The sequence below is a fragment of the Thermobia domestica genome, chromosome 3 (assembly GCF_964235325.1).
Source record: "Thermobia domestica chromosome 3, izTheDome1.hap1.1, whole genome shotgun sequence".
Taxonomy (NCBI): Eukaryota; Metazoa; Arthropoda; class Insecta; order Zygentoma; family Lepismatidae; genus Thermobia; species Thermobia domestica.
Genome location: NC_137456.1, coordinates 145571788 through 145591985, shown reverse-complemented (window position 1 = coordinate 145591985; position 20198 = coordinate 145571788). Strand labels below are relative to the sequence as shown.

General features: G+C 33.8%; 1 protein-coding gene across 1 annotated transcript in view; it reads left to right on the top strand.

The window, feature by feature from the left end:
- Nucleotides 1-20198, top strand: part of LOC145680791 (uncharacterized) — a 92808-nt gene that overhangs the window by 2925 nt on the left and 69685 nt on the right. Inside the window, exon 2 of the mRNA XM_081751824.1 lies at nt 18405-18660. Coding sequence (XP_081607950.1) covers nt 18414-18660 — 247 coding nt within the window. The 5' untranslated portion in view covers nt 18405-18413. The remainder of the gene's footprint in view (nt 1-18404; nt 18661-20198) is intronic.

Sequence of the window (20198 nt, the reverse complement as noted above, 5' to 3'; positions counted from 1 at the left end):
GATGAACAGTGACACTTCTGATGCATTTTAAATCTAAATTGTGGGTGGGTGTATATATATATATATATATATATATATATATATATATATATATATATATATATATATAACAAATAAAACACAGTTCTGACCAGAGCAGAATGAAATATATTAAAAACTATACTTACAATGTGTTACAGTTTCAAGGGCCTAACGTCCTCTTCATCAGACACAAACAAGAGTGTTTGTGTCTGATGAAGAGGACGTTAGGTCCTTGAAACTGTAACACATTGTAAGTATAGTTTTTAATATATTTCATTCTGCTCTGGTCAGAACTGTGTTTTATTTGTTACTCTACTTATCCAGAGCCATGGAGTTTGTTCATATATATATATATATATATATAAATAAAATCAAAATTACCAATATCAGTTACGAATTCATACTTTTCGGGGTCGCTGATATGAACAATGACACTTACAATGCTGTGGCCCGCAACGTGGGGAGGAGAGGTGATACATAAAAATCATCGAAAATGACCATTATCAAGGAGCGCTTTAGTAACTGTAAAAATTGAGTGACTAACGAAACATATTACTTTTTTGTCTTAATTTAACCCAGTGATTCGGGTAATTGCTGCTAGTTAAGAATATTTTTCAAGTAACATTCCGCTAGAGTAGATTTCCGTTGCTGTACAATAGATATCCGTCTGCTGGGGTTTATATTGCATTTTTAATGTTTTCCTAATTGTGTGTTGTTTAGTGTGTGTCTGATAAAGTTTTATAATTGTATATGCTGCTAAATTGCCACCAAAGTAGATTAAATCTTTTATGATCATTTTCAAGTACTCATGTAACTGAACTCTCACTGGGTCTAATGTCTAATGTCTTCGCATATGTCTAATTATTTTCTATGTTTCAAACCCAAAGTCATTGCTGCTGTCAAAGCTTCTTTATATTTACCAATGAAGAGTAGAGTACTTATATTTCTATATATTACTATCTTCAGTGAATTATGGATTGCACTTACATCATAAACATTTCTCTAACAATTAATTTAAATTCAATGCATATTGACAAAGAAAGATCCTTATATTGCTATCTTTAGTGATTTATGGATTGCACTTACATCTTAAACATTTTTCGAACAATTAATTTTAATTAACTGAATATTAACAAAGAAGGATCCTTATATTGCTATCTTCAGTGAATTATGGATTTTACTTACATCTTAAATATTTTTCTAACAATTAATTACAATTCAATGAATATTGACGAAGAAAGGACCTTATATTCTTATCTTCAGTGAATTGTACTTACATCTTAAATAGTTTTCTAACAACTAAATGCAATTGAATTAATATTAATAAAGAAAGATCCTTATGTTACTATCTGCAGTGACTTATGGATTGCACTTACATCATAAACATTTTTCTAACAATTAATTTCAATTCAATGAATATTGACAAAGATACTTATATGGTTACCTTCAGTGACTTATGGATTGCACTTACATCATAAACATCTTTCTAACAATTAATTTCAATTCAGTGAATATTTACAAAGAAAGATTCTTATACTGTTATCTTCAGTGATTTATAGATTGCACTTACATCATATTTTTTTCTAATAGTTAATTTCCATTCAATGAATATTAACAAAAAAGATCCTTATATTGCTATCTTCAGTGATTTATGGATTGGTTATTTTGATCATTTTTATTTGTCTTCCCCTCCTCCATGTTACGGGATGAATTTGGATTTAAACGGCATCAGATGTGTCACTGTTCATCTCAGCGACTCCAAAACTTATAGATTCGATACTAATATCGGTCATTTTTCGTTCTCTTTTAAATGTTGCTATCCTTCCCCCTTCCTTTAGTTACACCATCAAAATGATATGAGGAAAACCATCTCGGGTTCGAACTTCATCTAGGTTGAAAATTTTATGGAGATTGGTACGGTGGTTCAAGACTTATTAAATTTTATTTATGTTTATATATCTCCCTTACCCATTCCCCTTTCCTAAGCTCTAGCGTCAAAGTGAAATAATAAAAAACATATCAGGCCCAAACCTCATCTATGTTAAAAATTTGATCGAGATAGGTCGCGTAGTTAAAAAGTTATTAAGTTATATATATATATATATATATATATATATATATCTTTCCCCTCCCCTCCCCCCTAAGTTTTACCGTCAAAGTGATATGATGAAAACCACTCCAGGCTCGAACTTCATCCATGTTGAAAATTTGATGCAGATCTGTCCGGTGGTTCAAGACTTATTAACCCATTAACATAGTCAATTTTATTTTTATTTACATTGATTTTTGTATATCTCCCCGTCCTCCCCCTTTCCTACATTCCACCATCAAAGTGAAATGATTAAAAGCATTCCATGCACAAACGTAATCTATGTTGAAAATGTCATCCAGATTGGTGGTTTGATTTAAGACTTATTAAGTTTTGTTTATTTTTTTTCATCCTCTCCCTCCCCTAAGTAACACCATCAAAACGAATAGATAAAAACACTCACAGGTCCGAACATTATCAATGTTGAATATTTGATCGAGATCGGTCGGGTGGTTCAAGAGACTGTAAGTCACAGTCACTTTTAATTTTATAATATAGGTTATTATCATTATTATTATTATTCGCGTACTTTTGAGCTTGCACGGCGAAAAAACTGCATAATATGTTTTTATTTCTGTATTTTTTCCTGGATTGAATGTGGTTTCCTTTGTTAGTGGGCACTAATTTCTCTCTAGGTCGTCGAATAAATTAATTTCGTTGTGCACTTAGGTGCAAATAACCTTACAGGAAGAAACTTGATCGTTCCAATGGTCAAGGCTAAAGTACACTGTAATCATCATACTTCATCATACACTGTAATGATAAGTATGTTTCATATTTATATTCGTCTCTCTCTCTCTCTCTCTTTCTTTCTTTCTTGACGTATGCCTATCCTGTCGTTGCATCTTTCAATTCTCCCCCATCTATCTCACATACACACGCAATTCATGTGCATGTACATGTTCCAAAGTTAAAACGGAGCAAGAGACAGATAGACCTGGTCTGGAAAATGTAATTAACTGGAAACTACAGCGTCAAGTTTTTCGTGCTCTGGGGATAACATTTCCAGCCCTGGTCATCTCTGAAAGAAATATTGTTTAAACGCAAAATATCTTTTTTATCATCTGGGTTACCGAGTCTCAGTCGAATTATCGGGTCACTACGAGTTTGAATAGTCGACCCAGTGATGGTCCATAGGCTAACCAACATCATCAGACTAACACTATGATCCGTTTGAGCTCTAGCGTGTTCATTCTATCTGTGCAAATTACAACGTTATATTCGCAAGAAATGAAAGTGATGCTGGATGTTCGGAACAGATAAATCTTCGGAGAAGACTAGAAAATGGCAACCTCTTTGGTTATTTGGAAACAAAATTTTATTTATACTAGTTCGACACAATTTTTTTTCCATCTTATAATTCAATGTGATTTATTCACGTTGAAATTTGAAACATGCAAGGTCTGCTACATCTATAAGGAACATCCAGTTTTCCATTTGAACATTTGTAACTTTTCATTATGATACGGTTTCGACTTTTAATATAAGATATTTCTGATAAAAATTTACCAGTAAAATAGCACTAATTCAATTTTATCTTTCTTTCTTTCTTTCTTTTTCTTTTCGTTTCTTTCTTCTTTTTTTTTGTTCACTTTGCATTAGTAGTCTGGAATGGTAGATATGATCTACGCTACCTACTGGGTTTATTGGAATGTAGTTTGCATCAGTACGTCTAATGAACACTACCGAATTTACAACCGAACCACGCGAAAACCAAGCATTGTGTTAAACTGTTGACATTATCTTAGATATGTCTGTGAGATCTACAGTTCTACTAGAAATTGAGTATGCTATCATTTTTGAAAGTAACTTAATGAATGCTTCAAACTTCTTCTATATATTTGATCAGTCCTGAAAAAGTATATAAAAACAAACGTTATTTCTATATTATTGTTGAATTTGTGGTAACGAAACTTTATAATGTTAGGTTCTTTTGTTACTAAGTTTAAAATTCCACATTTTTAACTGTTCTCGCTTTTCTTTTTCTTCTTCTCTCGCCTTTTCTCTCTCTTTCTCTCTGCCACATTTCTTAACCTCTGTGTAATAGACATCCATTGGTTTCAATTTTTCATTGTGTGTGTTTCAGTTTCTCCCTAAATCAACTTATGAATCTTGTTTCGTCTCGGTTTTGTTATTTCATTTTATCGATACTAATATATGTGTAGTTTGAAATTAGAATTGCGTTCATGTTGTTAGCTAAGTTTGGTGTGGGAGAGAAGAAAGGAGGAGAGAGAGGGTGTCTCTTTACCAGACACGATTATGGGATAAGAATGTGTATATTGGGTGACCTATCTGCACGGCGTTAGCTGTCGCAATTTTTTTGATGCGAAGTGTACAAATGCCAATGCTATCTATTTAATCTGCCGCCTACCCAACAAGTTGTTTTGTGATAATGCTTTCCTTTACTTTTTCTAATATTTGGTACACCGCATGGTGAAAAGACTACAAGGTGGTTGCACGCGCATGTCGCCTGGAGCGCTGTCGTGGCTGTGACGTCATCTGGTTTGCAAGAGAGAACGGAAAAAGGCGCGGCTTTAAGTGACAAGTGGAAATTCTTTGTTACTTTGTTCTTTTAAATGATATTGGGAATGCCTAACTGTGCAGTGTACGGCTGTAGTAATTATTACAGAAAAACTAAGGGAACTAATATAAAATACTTTAGATTTTCTCAAAAAGAGGGGGAATGTCTCCAGAAATGGATTTTAGCTTGCAGGCCACAGGACAAAATAAACCTAAAATTTGGTAAGTTTTATATAAAAGTAATAAATAAATGCAATGTTAAATGAAATTATAAAAAAGCGATTTCATTATGTAGTTTCTTTTTAGTATTAATAGTATGTAATAATAGTATATAGGACTACAGTAGCTTGTGTTGATTCTGCATACAAAAATCGAATAGCACGATTTAAAAAAACGAACTTTGAGACAAGACCCGGATTCGAAATCATGAGGGAGGGGAACCGACAGAGGTGATCATTTCTATCATCATTTCCATCTACATAAGATATTGAGACAAAATTTTCCCCACAGAGGCAGGCATGTAACTCGAAAAGGGAGGCACGATGATCTAGGGGGCTTACCTCCCTTGAGTTACGCAAATGGAGAACATTGAACGCGTTAAAGTAGTTCAGGTCCCATTTCATTCTGGAGGTCTGCATTCCCTTTAGCCTCGATGCTAAAACGGGACGTTGCACTTCAAATTAACTAACGAATGGAAGGTTCGTAATAACGATTAAGGGTTACAAAGATATATAACAATGTATTAGATCAAGAGAATAAAGTATCCACCTCCCATGTCAGGGCGACATTGTCGGGACATTTTTACACTCAGATTTTGAAATTTTTGTTCATTTTAATCATAATTTTGGATAATTACATATACATATTTAAGGGCCCCTTCCAGAATTACAAAATTAAGAATGACTGCAGTAAATTTTAAAATATGGTAGATTCTCAACCAATCAAGGAAGCACGGTGGCTCAGTGACAGAAGGCTCACCTCTGGTGCAAGGGATACTGGTCCGCTTCTCGGTCAAGTGAGTTTGTGGTGGACAACATCGTGTCCGTGAGTTTCTCGGGGTACTCCCGCATTCTCATTCCACCAAATTCCACATAATCATTCTCTTGCATTTATCTTTTGTCTTCTTTAGTCCACGGGACAGAAAAGAGAAAACTTATCAAAAAAAAATATGTAATTTTATGGTTTATATGTTTTCTAGTCTAGCTGTAACACCCCTACATCGTCTTCACCTACGTCTAGTACTTTGTTTCTTGCTTGAAATAGTTAAGTTGCAATTTCTTTGTTTGAGGTGCTTTGTATATACATATTTATTTCTATATATATATTTTAGAACACAATAGTATATGTAACGTTTTATTTCGTACAAATGTTTAATAATATAGTTTGTTATTGCGTAAATCTTGACACTAATATTCAGAGAACTGTCAGTTTCACCAAACCTTCTGTTTAAATACAAATTCTATAAATAAGCGATCAGCGATTTCAAATAAGATGATTTTTTTATAAATCAGAAATAAAAACGATGTTTAAAATATTAAATATGTGCGTCCCTGCTCAATAAAGTTTTTAACCTCCCCTGAGATTCTGACGAAACTTACGTGGGAGCAACCTCTTAAAAAAAACTGCCCATGCATAACGAAAATATACGTGAGTACGAAAACCATGAATTCTCCCTTGAGATATTCTCAAAATTTATATGAGGTCATCAGTAAAGAATTCTCTTTCAAGCAAAATAATAATAATAGTAAATCAAAACCGATCAATGTGTTACGAAAATATACTTGAGCATACATAAATATATAATAATGAAATGTATTAACGACACACTGTGTTAGAGATTATTCAGGCCTATACATACTCGAGTGTATTACTTCAGATGTTTAAAAAAGAAAAGAAAGAAAAGAAAGAAAAAGCAAAAAATGTAGTGAGTAATATTGGCTTGTTCAAGATTCAAAGTTGTTTAATATGAACTGGTATTGCTGTTTCTTTTGCTATTGTAAAAATCTTCCTTTGAATTTACTTAGCTTAAGCATTGATTGATTACATTACGTTTATATAATTATTGTCTGTACTAAAATTTTTACTTCGTTGAAGATCACTATAGATACAAGAGAAGTTTGCGTGTAAGATACCAGCGAGCAAGCGCTTGTTAAAAGTTCATCTGACTCTCGCTGGCCACGTCTGCGACCAAGATGACGTCATGCGCCAGAGCGACAAGTATGTAACACTGCATTGTATCCACCTTGTAGTCTTTCCACCATGGTACACCGTAGAAAAATATTAAAATAATTTTGTCTTCGGTTTTTATAGATGACACAAACTGATATCTATTTGGCGCTTATTTTTAGTAATTTTTTGATTCGACTTGGTAAAACAAATGTGTTGCGCGAGCGAAGTTTCGACGTCCAGTTGGTTCGAGCATTGAGAATTCAAATTTCTCAAAATTGGTAGTTGCACAAATTCTAATTTTTGTGTTACATATTGGTACATATTAGGTACATATTTTCGATACGATTTCGATTAGAATTGAAAAAAAAAAGTTGTGAGGGCCAGCATGACGTCGCCACCAAAAATTCAAATTTCTCGTAATAATTGGGGGTAAATATTTACTTTTGCTGGTACAAATTGGTACATATTGAGTACAGATTTTTGATACCGTGCTGATTCGAATTGGAAAGAAAAACAAGTTGTGCAGGCCAGCTTGAACCGCCAACAAAAATTCAAATTTCTCGATATTGGTGAGGGTACAAATTCTAATTTTGGTGGTACAAATTGGTACATATTGGGTACAAATATTTGGTAGTGTTTTGATTCTAATTAGAAAGAAAATATGTTGTGAGGGCCAGCTGGACGTCGCCACTAAAAATTCAAATTCCTCGAAATAAGTGGAGGTACAAATTTAATTTTAGTGGTACAAATTGGTGCATATTGAGTACAAATTTTTGATTCTGTACTGATTCGAATTGGAAGTTGTGCAGGCCAGCTTGAACCGCCAACAAAAATTCAAATTTCTTGATATTGGTAAGGGTACAAATTCTAATTTTGGTGGTACAAATTGGTACATATTGGGTACAAATATTTGGTACCAAATGTGTTGTCCAGGCCAGCTTGTCGTCAACCTGGCCTGCCATCAAAAATTCTAATTTCTCGAAATTAGTGGAGGTAGAAATTCTAATTTTGCTGATACAAATTGATACATATAGAGTACAAATTTTTGGTTCCGTTTTGATTCGAATAGTAAAGAAAAATGAGTTGTGCGGGTAAGTTCGACCCGCCATAAAAAAATCACAATTCTTGAAATTGGTGGGAGTACAAAATCTAAATTTTGTGGTACAAATTGCATACAAATTTTTGGCACCGTTTTGATTTGAATTCGAAAGAAAAACAAGTTGTGCGGGCCAGCGTGACCCATCAAAAATTTAAATTTGTAGAAATTGGTGGGAGTAAAAATTCTTACAAACTTTTGGTACTTTTTTCATTCGAATTGGATAGAAAAAAAATTATTATGTAAGCCTGTTTGACTCGCCATCAAAAATTAAAATTTCTTGAAATTCATGAGGGATCAAATTGTAATTTTCGTAATACAAATTAGTACGCCGTTTCGATTCAAATTCGAAGAAAACATGAGTTGTGCGGGCCAGTTTGATCTGCCAACAAGAATGAATGTTTGTCGAAATTTGTGGTAGTACAAATTCTAATTTTGGTGCTACAAATTGGTATATGTTGGGTACAAATTTTGGTACCGGTTTAATTGGAATTGAGAAGAAAAATAAATTGTGCTGTACATATTGACTTCCCAACAAAAGTTCAATTTTCTCAAAAAAATATTCGGGGTACAATTTCTAATTTTTGTGGTACAGGTTGGTGCATATTGGGCACAAGTTTTTGTTTAGCTTTTGGTTCGAATTGGAAAGGAAAATAAGTTGTTCAGCCCAGCTTGACGCGCCATTAAAAATTCATACTTCTCGCAATTCGTGGGGTTAGAAATTTTAATTTTGCTGGTAAAAATTGGTATATATTGTGTACAAATTTTTGGTTTGAATTGGAAAGAAAAGGAAGTACGTTCCAGTTTGACCAGCCAACAAAAAATCTAACGTCTACAACCTGGTAATTGTACAAATTCTCATTTTCCTGGTACAAATTGGCATATATGGGGTACAAATTTTTGGTACCGTTTTCATTCGAATTGAAAAAAATATGTTTTGTGGATCAGTTTGACCTGTCATCAAAAATTCAGATTTCTCGGAAATTTATAGGGGTTCAAATTCTAACTTTGATGCTATAAATTGGGATATATTGGGTACAAATTTTTGGTGACCTTTCATTAGAATTGGAAAGGACACTAAGATGTGCGGGCCAGGTTGACCTGCCATAACAAACTCAAATTCCTCGAAACTCATATGTATCCTTTGTTTTGAAATTTGATTTGAATGTTTGCTTAAATTGGCTCCCCAGTTTGTTCCGTTAATTTAACATAATCTACGGCGGTACAAACGAAACAAAACTACGGCACAATCTGGTAAAAACTAAAATTTTTCAAATGAGCCAACTAAATCGTTTGTAGACCTACAACGTAGTGGGGGCCAAGTTAACACAGCTTCAATTTTGTTTTCTTAATTTTTCATAATCTGTTATGGTTAAACTAAAACTCATTGTGGTACAATCCGGTATTAACCATGTACTTTCATATGACATACAAACATCATGTGTATCCGGTGTATTAAGTCGTGATTTGAGGGTCTGCTTGATTTGGGCCCCCATTTTGTTTCGTTAATTTTTCATATTCTAGGACGGTACAAACGAAACAAACTACGGTACAATCCGGTACAAACAAAAATCTTTCAATTGAGCCAACTAAATCGTTTGTACAACATGGTGGGGAGCCAGGTTCACACAGCTCCCCAATTTTGTTTTCTTAATTTTTCATAATCTATTATGGTTAAACTAAAACTCATTGTGGTACAATCCGGTACTAACCAAGTACTTTCATATGACATACAAAAGTCATTTGTACCCGGTGTATTAAGTCGTGATTTGAGGGCCTGCTTGATCTGGGGCCCCATTTCGTTTCGTTAATTTTTCATAATTTAGAACGGTACAAACGAAACAAACTACGGTACAATCCGGTACAAACGAAAATCTTTCAAATGAGCCAATTAAATCAACCCTAGGACATTGTGGGCCGGCTGCTTGAACTTGGCCCCCCACGTTGTTTTCTTAATTTCTCATACTGCAGTACAGTACAAACAAAAATATTTGCGGTACAAACCGGTGCAAACGAAGTACTTTTTATTGATATGCGGAAATCGTTTGTACCAAGAGGTAGGGGGCCAGGTCACAAGGGTCACAAAGTTGAAATCAAGTTCAGTATCAGGAAATATTCGGTAGCGGGCGGATTTTGTCGAAAATTGTCTGAGAGGGACAATTAAGGTGTCAATCGATTCAGTAGGACCTGGGGGAGTGTTTAAAGTTGATATAGTCACTTTCTGATGAGCAGTTGCCGAGATATTTAAGATGAAAGTGTAAGGGCGGGTTTTGTCGGAAATTGTCTGAGAGGGACAATTAAGGTCTGTACTGAATCAATTTAAATCTTAAATTGTCTAAGAGAGACAATTAAGATGTCAATCGTTTCAGTAGGACCTAATCCACTTATAGTAATGCTTATTTAATAGCACTTTCATTGGAGGTAGTATTTGACTCCCTAAAGCCATATCAACCTCAACCACACTAAATCAAATAAATCCGCATGTGAAGTATAAAGAATAGCCTCATTCTATAAAATTTGAAAATGCTATGACCCACTTCATGACTTCATTAAGGATGTGTAATTAGTTTTATTTATAAGCAATATATTGAAACTATTCTGCAAATCATGTTATAAATTAGTGTGGTTGCATAAACTAATATTGATGAAATCTTCGTATTTTATACAATATTAAATTCCAAACGAAGCAATGTAATATCAATAATCACTTGTATTCCTTTTCATTTCATAAGTCAGGATTTTACATTTATACAACACACGTAACAGCCAGAGGCGGATCAAGGGGGTCGACCAAGACGATTGCCGCCCCCCAACCGTCCAGAAGAGGAAACTTTCTTATTTTATATATAAATAAAACCCATCCCAGAGTCTGGAGCTCTTAGAAGTAGCTCTAAGTAGCAGTATTACAACCACCTCCCCCCCCCAAATCCGTCCTGGATCCGCCCTAGTAACAGCTTTTACTACTGTTACTTGTTTCGCTTGTCAACTATTTATTTTATGGAATTGATCATAAAAATTTATATATAATTCCCTTTTGTGAAATTTGACATCCTATTCTTTTAGGAGACACGGAAAGATTCTGAAAATTACAGCTTTCGATGTTTCATTTTGCTTCAATTTATAAGATAAAAAATGTATATAGTTACGTTATATCAAGGAACAAAGATGAGAGATAAGCTTTAAATTGAAAACTGCTGGGCAAATTGATAGTGCTGATTCAAGATGTCGTCTGCATGAGAGGTTGTGCTCTTGTTTTTCTGTGTACATTTCCAGAAGGCGTCCTTTTCTCCGACACGTTGGAAAAACCCAACATTAACGAAATGACCGTGCTAGATTCAAAATTCAAGCAGGAGACAAAATCAGAACATACATAAGATGAAACTGCGCTATATGAGTACGTGGTTTATGATTAGTATAATAAATTCCCTTCTCTTGACTGCGGATAGCAGAAAGGACCAATTTCTTTTTACTTGCCGATAACTCAATATTGTTTATTATTATTGTAAGTGCGGCCGGCTCAGCTTTGTCGCCAGGAGTGAAATTGTCGGCGGCTGTACCACTGCGCGTATCAGAGCGTGTTAGTGTTGATCGAAACTTCCAACTCTCAGTAATAGCTTACAGTCTTAATGTCGACGGAAATTAAGAAGAACAAATAAGCTGAAGAGATTCTGTGAATTTCAAGAAGAAACTCCCGTAGTTATTATAAAAGGGAGAAAAGCTCCTATGACATGAGGTAGTAACCAATGATACTACTCAATTTAAACAAAAGTTAATTCGCAGTTGACCGTTAATAATAATAAAATAAAAAAAGTAATAATTCAAGCAATCGACCAGTTTAGTGCCCCTCAAATTTCCCTACAATTTGGCGCCCTGGGTGGTTGCTCGTCTCTCCTGGGCCTTCCGTCGGTACTGACACTGCGACCCAAACCCCTTTTACCTCCTTGCAGATTACTTTCTTTCTCGCTAAAACATACTGCACATAATGGGTGTACGTCTTCAACCTCAGGACACAAAAAAAGTAAAAATTGGTGTCTAGCTTCCCCGAAAAATGAAATGAAAAAAAAAAGAACAAGAATTTTAGGAATGATCCAAACAATAGTTCAAAGGATTGCGATCTTGGCCAAGAATTTTCAGAATGATCAAAAAAAGTACATCAAAAGTTTGCGATCTTGGCCAATAATTAGTTTCTGTATCAAGAGCCACAAAATTTTTGAACGGCCCCTAGATCGAGTTTTCGACTTTTTTTTTTTAATGGAATAAGCACATCATACTGAATTAAGTGATAGATTGGGTTTGGCTACGCAACATGTAGTTCTCCAGATATAAGGCCTACAAGTCGGTTTTGGAATCTGGAAACTAATTTTTTGTTTTTTTTTTAAAAAAAAGAAAAAAATTAGAGAATGTGAATTTTTGGTCACTCTGTATAATGGGAGCAAGAGCCTGATTTTATGAACTTCCTGTATAAGAAGAAGAAATGACGTAATAAGCATCAGGGTTGGCTGGTTTAAACCATGGTTTAAACCAAAAAACAAAAAATGTTCGTAAATGTGTAAGTGTTTGTAAAATCTTGATAAACACACATTTGTGGGTTATCACGTTTCACTCCGTATATTATTCGTATTATATTCAGATTTAAATTCCCCATTCATTACTCAAAAAGATTATACTACAAAAGCAACTTCTTTTTACAAGTTTATTTTGTGATTTTTTGTAGTTGTTATTATTGTTATGTAATTGCAATCGAAGAAAAATTCTAAATATTGTTTCGTTTCAACGTTTACTATTGATAAAATAAATCGAAAATGCCGTACTTTTTTGTGTGTGTGTGTGGGGGGGGGGTCATACAGACCCAACGAGAGGCATTTAGTGAAATAAGTATCTTTGGTACCTATTTATGTATAAATGAGTTTGAGAGAAAGTGGACTCAAATAATTCGTATCTTTATTCACTTTTCTTATTGATATGCAGATTAAGTCGGTGTATTGCTTTAATTTGGACCAATAAAAATCGTTGTTAAGTAACTTGAACTAATTAGTTCTTCTGTACTCCGTAGTACTTTGAAATTGTTCATATGTAATTCTGTGTAATGGTTTCACTTGTGCATCTGTTTATCTTTTTGTCCTTCTGAAATGACTCTTGACAGTTATACTAAGAAGCATGTAAAGATCCATATAACGTATTTTTTTTATCAGGATTCCTTCGTGAGTGAGTCGGCAGACGTATCGCATTTGTGACCAATTAGTCCTGGATCTGAATTCAAATGGAGGACAATTTCTCTCGGATGTAGCTCGAGAAGCGGCTTTTATTCCGCTTTAAGCTTATGTGACCCCTTCCAGCATAACCCGGTTGTTGCATAATAACATCAAGGCGAAATAAACTTATTTCTGTCCATATATGATATGAATATATAGAGCAAATCATTTAAACCATAAAAACCTGGTTTAAACCAAAAAAACCGTTTTTTTCTTTTTTTTTTTTTTTAAATAAAAACCATGGTTTTTGCCAACCCTGATAAGCATCCATGTACTGTCGTATTGAAAAAGCGATGTTGGAAACAAGAAAGCATTGTATTTCGACCTTGCAAGGATTAATGACTTTTGAGCTAAAAAAAAAAAAAAAAAAAAAAAGTTGATCTTGCAGTTTGCGAGAAGAGCGGAAATACTAATATAGGGAAGTTGAATAATAGAATGAGATACAGCTTATAATTGAAATAAAGAAGTGCGGATTTATGTCAGTGCATCTTTTTTTTGTTTGTTTGTTTTTGTTTCTTCTGTTGTTGATCCTTCTGTTCCCGGTAAGTACATGGAATTTTTGTTGTATTCTTCTTGGATTTGTGCCTCTTTCTCCTTAAATTTGTGCCCCCTCAGTTTGGTCCTCGTAGAATGGCTTTAAACGGTCCACCGTAATTTCTTGAATTCTGTCCTTGAATTTAGATAGTAATTCGACTCGATAGTAAGACTATTCATGGCTTTGGATTGATTGTTTTAACAAAAGAGACACTGACCAAAGCATAAAACCCACTTTATTTTAAATTATAATTTGTAACTGTTTCGGATATCTAGCATATCCTTCTTCAGACACTATCGAAAATAAATGAAAATACAGACATATATAAATGTTGTTATAACAAAGTTTAAATTCTTTAACCGTCATATATATAGTCATTGTTATAAAAAAAAGTTTAAATTCTTTTAACAGACATATATATATATATATATATATATATATATATATATATATATATATATATAGTCATTGTTGTACTTTTTTCTTTTTCTTTTTTTTCTTTTTTTTCTTATTTACTGAAGCCTTCAGCCAATCCTAGGCTGAACGGACTAGGAGGGACTAGGAGACAATTAGAGAACTTCAAAGATAGTGTGGAAGATAAAGAAAAAGGCATAAGCTTGGAAATGGAGTTGGAATAAAATGGAAGAATAAACTTTTTAGACATGACCATAATAAAACAAGGAGAAGGGCTGGTTACGAGGTGGTACCAGAAAGAGTGCTCAGCGGGAGTGTACTGCCATGTGAGGAGCGACATGGATAGGAGTACAAAGAGAAATTTCATAACAAATATGATAAGAAGAATAGAAATGATGGAGAACGAAGAGGAAGGAAGGAAGGAGAGCATACAGAAATTCTACAGACAGTTAGAGAAGAACGGTTACAGCAAGAAAGAGTTAGAGAAGGAAGAAGAACGCAGGAAGAGGAAGAGAGGGAGAAAGAAGAATGAAGAGGATGAGAGTGGAAAATGGCATGGCATAGAAAGTATGGGAGAAGAAACGGAGAAACTGAAGAACTTATTGAAGAAAGGAGGGGTCAGAATTTATATAAAGAGTGGAGAAACTTTATTAAGATCAATAAAGAAAAAGAGTAGAAAAGGAACTAAAAAGATTAATGAAGAGGAAAAAAAGGGGTCATTTACAGGGTATGGTGTGAAGACTGCGATATGTCATATATAGGAGAGACAGGAAAGAGAATGAAAGAAAGGATAAAACAACATGAAGATGATGTTAGGAGGAAGAAAGATACCAATGCCATATACAAACATGTTAAGGAGACGAATCACGGAATTAATTGGGATAAGACGGAAGTATTGGAGATGGAGAAAAGAATGATAATGAGGAAGTGGAAAGAAACGGATTGGATAAAGAAGGTAGGAAGAGATAAACTGATGAACTGGACAGGGGGCTTACCAATTAATGAATTATGGCAAGGAAGTTTGAATAGTATAGTGAAAAAGAAAATTAAAAAAAAAACCCTTATAAGAACCAAAAATGAAGGAACGTGATTAATTGGAAAGTGAACACGAAGACTTATAGATTGGCTGAAGGCCTCAGTAAATAAGAAAAAAAGGAAAAAAAAGAAAAATAAAAAAGTACAACAATGACTATATATATATATATATATATATATATATATATATATATATATATATATATATATATATATATATATATATATATATAGATAGATAGATAGATAGATAGATAGATATAGATATAGATATAGATATAGATATAGATATATATGTCTGTTAAAAGAATTTAAACTTTGTTATAACAACATTTATATATATATGTCTGTATTTTCATTAATTTCAATAGTGTCTGAAGAAGGATATGATAGATATCCGAAACAGTTGCAAATTATAATTTAAAATAAAGTGGGTTTTAAGCTTTGGTCAGTGTCTCTTTTGTTAATTCGACTCGATATAAATTTGAATTAAGCTTCTCCAAGATTCGTGCCGGGTCTTCATAGTGAAAGGTAAAATGTTCATTTAAACCAATCTTTCTTGTGGGATAATATACGAAAACAAGGTCCCCTGGATTATAAGTTGTCTGCCTATGGTGTTTATCGTAAAACTGCTTTTGTTTGTTATACGCGTGTTCCAGGTTACTTCGTACTTTCTTTCTGATGGTGGCTAGTTTATCTCTATCAATTTGTATATGTTGCCTTGATTCGAGTGTACATTCTGTCGGGATCCTAGGTTCGTGACATATCCAGTCCCAGTGTCTCATTATTAACATGTTGAGCATATTCACACTATCAGCAAGATATCTCAAGAACTCAAATCGTTCACCAATACGCGCTTCAACACACAGCAATACACAGAAATACACATTTACACACACACACACACACACACACACACACACACATATATATATATATATATATATATATATATATATATATATATATATATATATATATATATATATATATATATATATATATATATATAAACACAGACACGTATCCATAGATGCATGATCGTCTGATTTCCTCCGTCAATTGAATCTTTGACGTAAGCACTTCCACAACACCAACTAGAGTTTCCCCTACAAATAACATTCTGGGCTGCTCCTCCGTTCTCCTTTTTAAAGCTGAACCCTTCTACTGGCAGAAGCAAAGCCGTGGGATAAATTCTGTTGCAAAAGAAATGGGGGTGTTTGGTTGTTTAAGTAGAGACAAGGCCCCGTCGTTGCTGTAATATGGATGTGTTAAAACATGAAGACGAGACTTCTGATCGTTCTGTTCTGCTCTCTTTGTTTTTACTTTCTGCCTGGAGTTTTACACACGTTTCTTCCAGAGCCTTTGTAAATAGTATTTAGTTAAGTTTAGATAATAAAGCACATCGACAAATAATTTTCAACAAGACATAATTCATATTGTGTAATAATTATTTCATACTCACTATTTTAATTGGTCTTAATTTATGTTTTGTTGAGCGTGGATGGAGGTAAGTAGATGTTCAGATTGTGAAAAAGAGGTACGATTTCAATTTAAACGTGTATATAAATAAGAAGGGTCTAAAATAATGTACTTACAGTTTGTAATTAAATAATTTCTAAACAAAAAGAGACGTACATTCACTAATTTAATACGTAGTGTAATGTATTATATTTGTCTTGGTAGTAGGAGTTCAGAATTTATGCCGCACATGCGCAGTGGTTGGTGGTGGAATAAGTCAGTTATATTAGAATGTGTAGCAGAAGACAATCCAGTAGTAACAATCGTTGAGATTTTCTTATCATTTGTCGAACGCAAAACTGTACTGAAGAGGTACTGGAAGTACGAGAAGATTTACGATGTAAACCGACATTGGGAGAGTTTGGGACATTGCTACCAACACGTCGAAGAATTGCTCGCATTCGCGATAAATTCGAAGCCGACAGAACAATTCAAGATGTGCATAAGGAAAGATCCGACTGACCACGAACAGCAGTAAATCCGACGTCCAGTGCTGCAGTCAGGGATGAAAATTTTCAGGAAAATTTTTCGATTCATAAAAACATACTCCACTTATCCCTACATCGTTGTTTAGCCGTGATGTGAGGTGGAAAATTTTCTTCTATATTTTTCCGGAAAATGTTCCGTTCTTAACAAATATCAGTGACCAAGTAACAATTCCTCAGTATTCATAAAATCGATTGAATTCATATATAAAAATGTTAAAAAGTGAAAGATCGTTTAAAGAATCTGAAAATTTTCATGGCTCAGACAATTTTCAGTACTATGTAGGAACAAGTGAAACAATTTTTCATGAATCGAAAAATTGTTTATCCTGTAGTGATGAAAATTTTCCGGAAAATTTTGAAACGGAAAATTTTCTGATTCATTAAAACATACTTCACTTATTCATACATCATTGTTTACCCGTGATGTGAGGTGGAAAAATTTCTTCTATATTTTTCTGGAAAATTTTCCGTTCTTAAATATCAGTGATCAAATAACAATTTCTCAGTATCCATAAAATTGATTGAAATCATGTATAGAAATGTTAAAAAGTGAAAGATCGTTTAAAGAATCTGAAAATTTTCATGGCTCAGACATTTTCCGTACTATGCAGGAACAAGTGAAACAATTTTTCATGAATCGAAATATTTTGTGTCTTATATGGAAAAATTGAAGAACTTTTTATGAGTCGGAAAATTTTCATAATTATGAAGCAAAAAGTAAAACAACATTTTGTGAATTGGAAAGTTTTATTTCTTTGTAGAAACAAGTGAAAGGAATTTTCACGAATCGGAAAATTTTCATCACGATGTAGAAACAAGTTAAAAAACTTTTCATAATCCGGAGAATTTTGGATACACGAAAATTACATGAAAAAATTATAGATCCATGTGCTGCCATTACGCCAGATACACTAAAAGCCGTAGTTCGGTGTGCAGTTCGACGCCATGAAGGTTAAATAGAAGCTACTGGTGGTCATTTCGAATACATATCATAACCTTCCCTTAGTGCCAAAAATTGTCACTTCAAGTCAAATTTGTAATAAGAAATGGACTAGCTAACAGTGAGTACAGTTTTGGACCCTTCTGTCTTGTGAAAATACATCATATTGTGCTAGTGTTCTACTCCTTTTCTCAATGAAAATTTATATTTTCGGATGCATATTCGTACTTGAAGGAAAGTTCTGCATATCCGGAAATAATGTGGAATGAACATTATTGTTACATTGTTACTTTGTCACTTAGCAATTATTTCTTGTTTTTACAGAGCTTGCAAATGTGTTCAAACAAATTACTCTTATTTTACACTATGCCTCTTATTCTAAGTATGCAGCATTATTTCGTAAGTTCAAATGAAATTTTGCATCCGTGCACAAGCAATATAGACAAGCAAAATGTTATGGGCAATACAATAGACGAAAATGTCCCAGAAGACATTGAAGTGAATATATGGAGTATTATAAGATCCGGCCATAGTAACATGATGTTACTAGAATCTCATAATTTCACTGGCTCAATTCCTGGTAAGTAAAATACTGTTTTCAGTTGTTCTTACCTTCAATATAAACAATAGAAGTATTCCAAAGGGTTTTAATGTTTCACAAAATATTTCCGGACGTGCTGCTGTTGATAACTATTACCCAATTATAAATGCCAAGTGATAAACTTATGTTATTCTGCATGCACTATGAAGCGTTCCAAGGGTGGCGGTATGGGAGTTAGTCGTTTGAATTCAATTGTGTATAGACTTCATGAACTCACAGACAAAATTAAGAACATTTCTCCATGTTAAGTATAACGTTGATAATCTCATTCTGAAAAAATAACTGTACAGAATGAGAAAGAAAAATATTTTCTCTATCCTCCAGTAGTAAGACATAAAAATGTTGCAATAGTTCTATGAATATGTTATTGTAGAAGAGAATACCAGAAAAGATTGAATACCGAAAATTTAAATAGGACCGCGTGTAGATATTAGAAAGCGGAAATTATTTTAATATTGAGTGAAGAAACAGTGGTATTTATTGTTGATGAGTGAAGACTTGTGAAAGATTGTTTTCGAGTTGGATAAGTTATTAGTTTTTTAAGGAGTTTGGGTTCCGATATACATTCCCTGCCCCTCCAGGAGAGAAATAATCTCAAGAAATGCTTGACTACTCTTCATCAAATTTGGTGAGAATGTAGACGGTCAAAAGTTAGGAATCGACTTGGTTCCTGAAGCAGAAATTCATATTGGAAGTGGCAAAATTTAACCACTCAATGTTTTAACGTTGATTGCTATAGAACACAAACGGTAATAGAGAGATGCTATTTTCTGCAGTCGATTGAGCGTATAAATAACACATTACATCTTCATACTTAACTCTCTACTAAAACCGGAGTGATAGAAATTCATTACAACTACCAGTTGTAATATTGATTTACATAGAATCAAAAACAATAATTTATGGCGAAAAACGGGTTATTAGGATCGATTTAGCGTTCTAAGAATAGGTACTACCTTCTGTTCAAACCAGAAGTGGCAGAAAACAACATGGTTGTAAAAATTTGCATGCTATATACGCGTTATGGAATGTTTTGTTGAATAAGCATTTGCTTTCGAGTTGTGGGCTGTCAAAGTTTGAGTTACGTTTTCGAGAAAAAAAGTATAAACATTAACGTAACTCATTCTATGGTGATGATGCATGTGAAGTATTATGCGTGTGAAATATTATGTTGTGTAGGCTTTCGGTTCTCCAATTACTGGCCATCAAATTCTGAGTCACATTTAGAAAAACATCCTATTGCGATTAAACTTGGCATGCCGATAGTTTTTTACATCTTATGTAAGCGTATAGTATATATTATAATGTGTTCTTCTAGTTTCTAAGGTAAGCACAATCAAATGTGTGCTTACCCTGAAATTGATGAAATTTGCCGCCGTCTGCAACTACACACTGAATTCCAAGAAAAATAAGTCTGGATTCTTCGATGCAAAGAAATACTTTGCCATACTTTGCACTGACCAATCCTCAAGTTAAGCCTGTCCTCCTAAGAAGTGACGGATATTCAGGAAAAAGGG